At 50.0% G+C, this 1,995-nt stretch overlaps 1 protein-coding gene across 1 annotated transcript; it reads right to left on the reverse strand.

Annotated features, from left to right (window-relative positions):
* Positions 1 to 104: 104 nt before the first annotated feature.
* LOC124232099 (nuclear RNA export factor 2-like) lies at positions 105 to 1,988 on the reverse strand (the record flags this gene model as incomplete). Its single annotated transcript, XM_046649071.1, has 7 exons — positions 105 to 212; positions 331 to 419; positions 567 to 636; positions 757 to 837; positions 954 to 1,058; positions 1,169 to 1,252; positions 1,875 to 1,988. Coding segments are annotated over 7 exons (651 nt in total), but the record flags the coding sequence as incomplete, so codon positions are not given.
* Between the last annotated feature and the right edge of the window lie 7 nt (positions 1,989 to 1,995).

Consider the following 1,995-nt stretch of genomic DNA (forward strand, 5'->3'; position numbering starts at 1 on the left):
AGCCCCCACCCTCTCCCACAGGCACCTTCACCTGCCTCCTGTCATCACTCTTATGAGCACCACCACCTACTCTCAACCAACTTTGGTTGGCTCCCTCTTCCCACCTCATTTTTGGAGAGGTTCAGGATCTTGATTGTCGGGGCCTTCTGTATAATGTCAGACAGGCCATCCAGCTGGTACAGTTTGTTGTTGCACAAGTTCAAGGACAACAGCTTTTGAGGAAGAAGAGTTAGAGTGATGGTGACATCTGGGGCCTGGGAGACAAGTCTGTCCTCCATCCCATCTGTTCCACCCCCTATCATAATATCAGCGCTAGGCCTAAGGCCTCACCTTGGGGAAATTCGTTTCGATGATCTGCAGGGTGGCAGCCATGCAGCTTCTTCGATTCAGGATTATATCAATATCATGGTCCACCAAGTCTTCAGAAAGCCAAGAAGAGAGAATGAGAAGGTTGAGATGGGTCCAGGGCCAGCACCAACCCCTCTCCACGTCACCATCCCTAAGTCTCCCTCCCAGGCAGATCTTTCTGTCCTCACCTGCCTCGGAATTACTGCTGTCAGGCATACCTGGGTCAAAGCGGAGCGTTTGGAGGTCAAGAGCTTGCTGGGAGACATCATATCGTTTGCTCATGGCCAGCTGCAGGGAGAGATGGAGAGAGAGGCTCTGAGGCTGTGGTGGTGATAGGGAAATCAGGGGCTGGGGGAAGAAGAGGTGGGTCTGGGTGTGGGCATACAATGTACCTTGAATCTGCATTACCTTTAGCTGCTCCATTTCTTCTGGTTCCAACTTATTCTGCACAGAGTAGGGTTCAGCAGAAGGATCAACAATGATAGATATCTGCAGGAAGGCGAGGTGGAGTAAGCACCATGAACTTTAATTCCAAAGACGACCACCGGCCCCTGGCCTGTCCTCCTCCCCCGGGACTGGGTACAGGTACGGCCCTCAACAGACACCTTTTGGTTCTCCTTGCCACAAATCTTGTAGCTCACATCCCTCAAGGCAGAGGCAGGGCCAGCATCCTGCACAAAGAACCGAGCCCAGTCTTTCACGTAGTGGAACTACAGGGATTGAAGGCAACAGCAACAGCGTCAGAGGCCATGGCCCCTGCCGAGCCAGGGCTCTCCCCCTTTCCTGTGCCCACTCATCTGACTTCGCCATCGTCTCTTACATCCACTGGAGTGAAGGGGACACTGCAATGGCTCTGGATTGAATTCATTAGCCATGTCTTGTCATACTTTCTCCCATATGGAATCTGGGGGTGAAAAGGGTTGGAGAGAAGAGAGACAACATGGAATCAAGCCTGGAGAACAGACCCAGCAGTGTTCTTTTCCAACCTTCTATTGCGCTTCAAAGGATTTCAAAAGAAGGGACGACTGGCATGATTTCTTATGTTTGTGCCAAATATAGATTTCCTACATTCCTTTTCTCTCTATCCAAAGCTCTCCTCCAAACAATCAACTTAAAGTGGTAGGCATGATCTTCTTTTTGTAAAGTTCCAGGAGATCCTCCCTAGGGCAGACCCTGCTCGCACCTCAGACAATGTCTCCAGAGACTCGACCCCCATCCTCCACACTCAGCTTCAGCCAAACTGAGACATCCAGTATGGAGCTGCTCCACCTTTGTGACAGTAGTTTCCATCTTTGCCTTTAGACAGGCTCCTCTGTTCTCCCTACAGTCAGCCTGTTCCTTTTATATGGCTTCTTTGAATTTTCCCTTAGATGAACAAGGTTAACTCCTTGTACTAAAAAGGACAGGTTACAAACTGTCCCCAGCAAAGTACTTAGTGTCTCTACATGAGCCCAACACAACCCCCGAAACCCCGACCTTTCTCCTTTCTCTCCTGTACATTGCCTACAGTTTTGTAGGACACTCACTGTGATCTTGAACCAGCTCCCTGGGGTTCCATCTTTTGTGTTATCCTCCACTTCTCTCTCCAAAGGTTTTCTCTTTCTCCACGCAGCCCTCTGGATATGGTCTTCATTATGCCATTTCACT

The sequence above is a fragment of the Equus quagga genome, unplaced genomic scaffold (assembly GCF_021613505.1).
Source record: "Equus quagga isolate Etosha38 unplaced genomic scaffold, UCLA_HA_Equagga_1.0 HiC_scaffold_24149_RagTag, whole genome shotgun sequence".
Classification (NCBI taxonomy): Eukaryota; Metazoa; Chordata; class Mammalia; order Perissodactyla; family Equidae; genus Equus; species Equus quagga.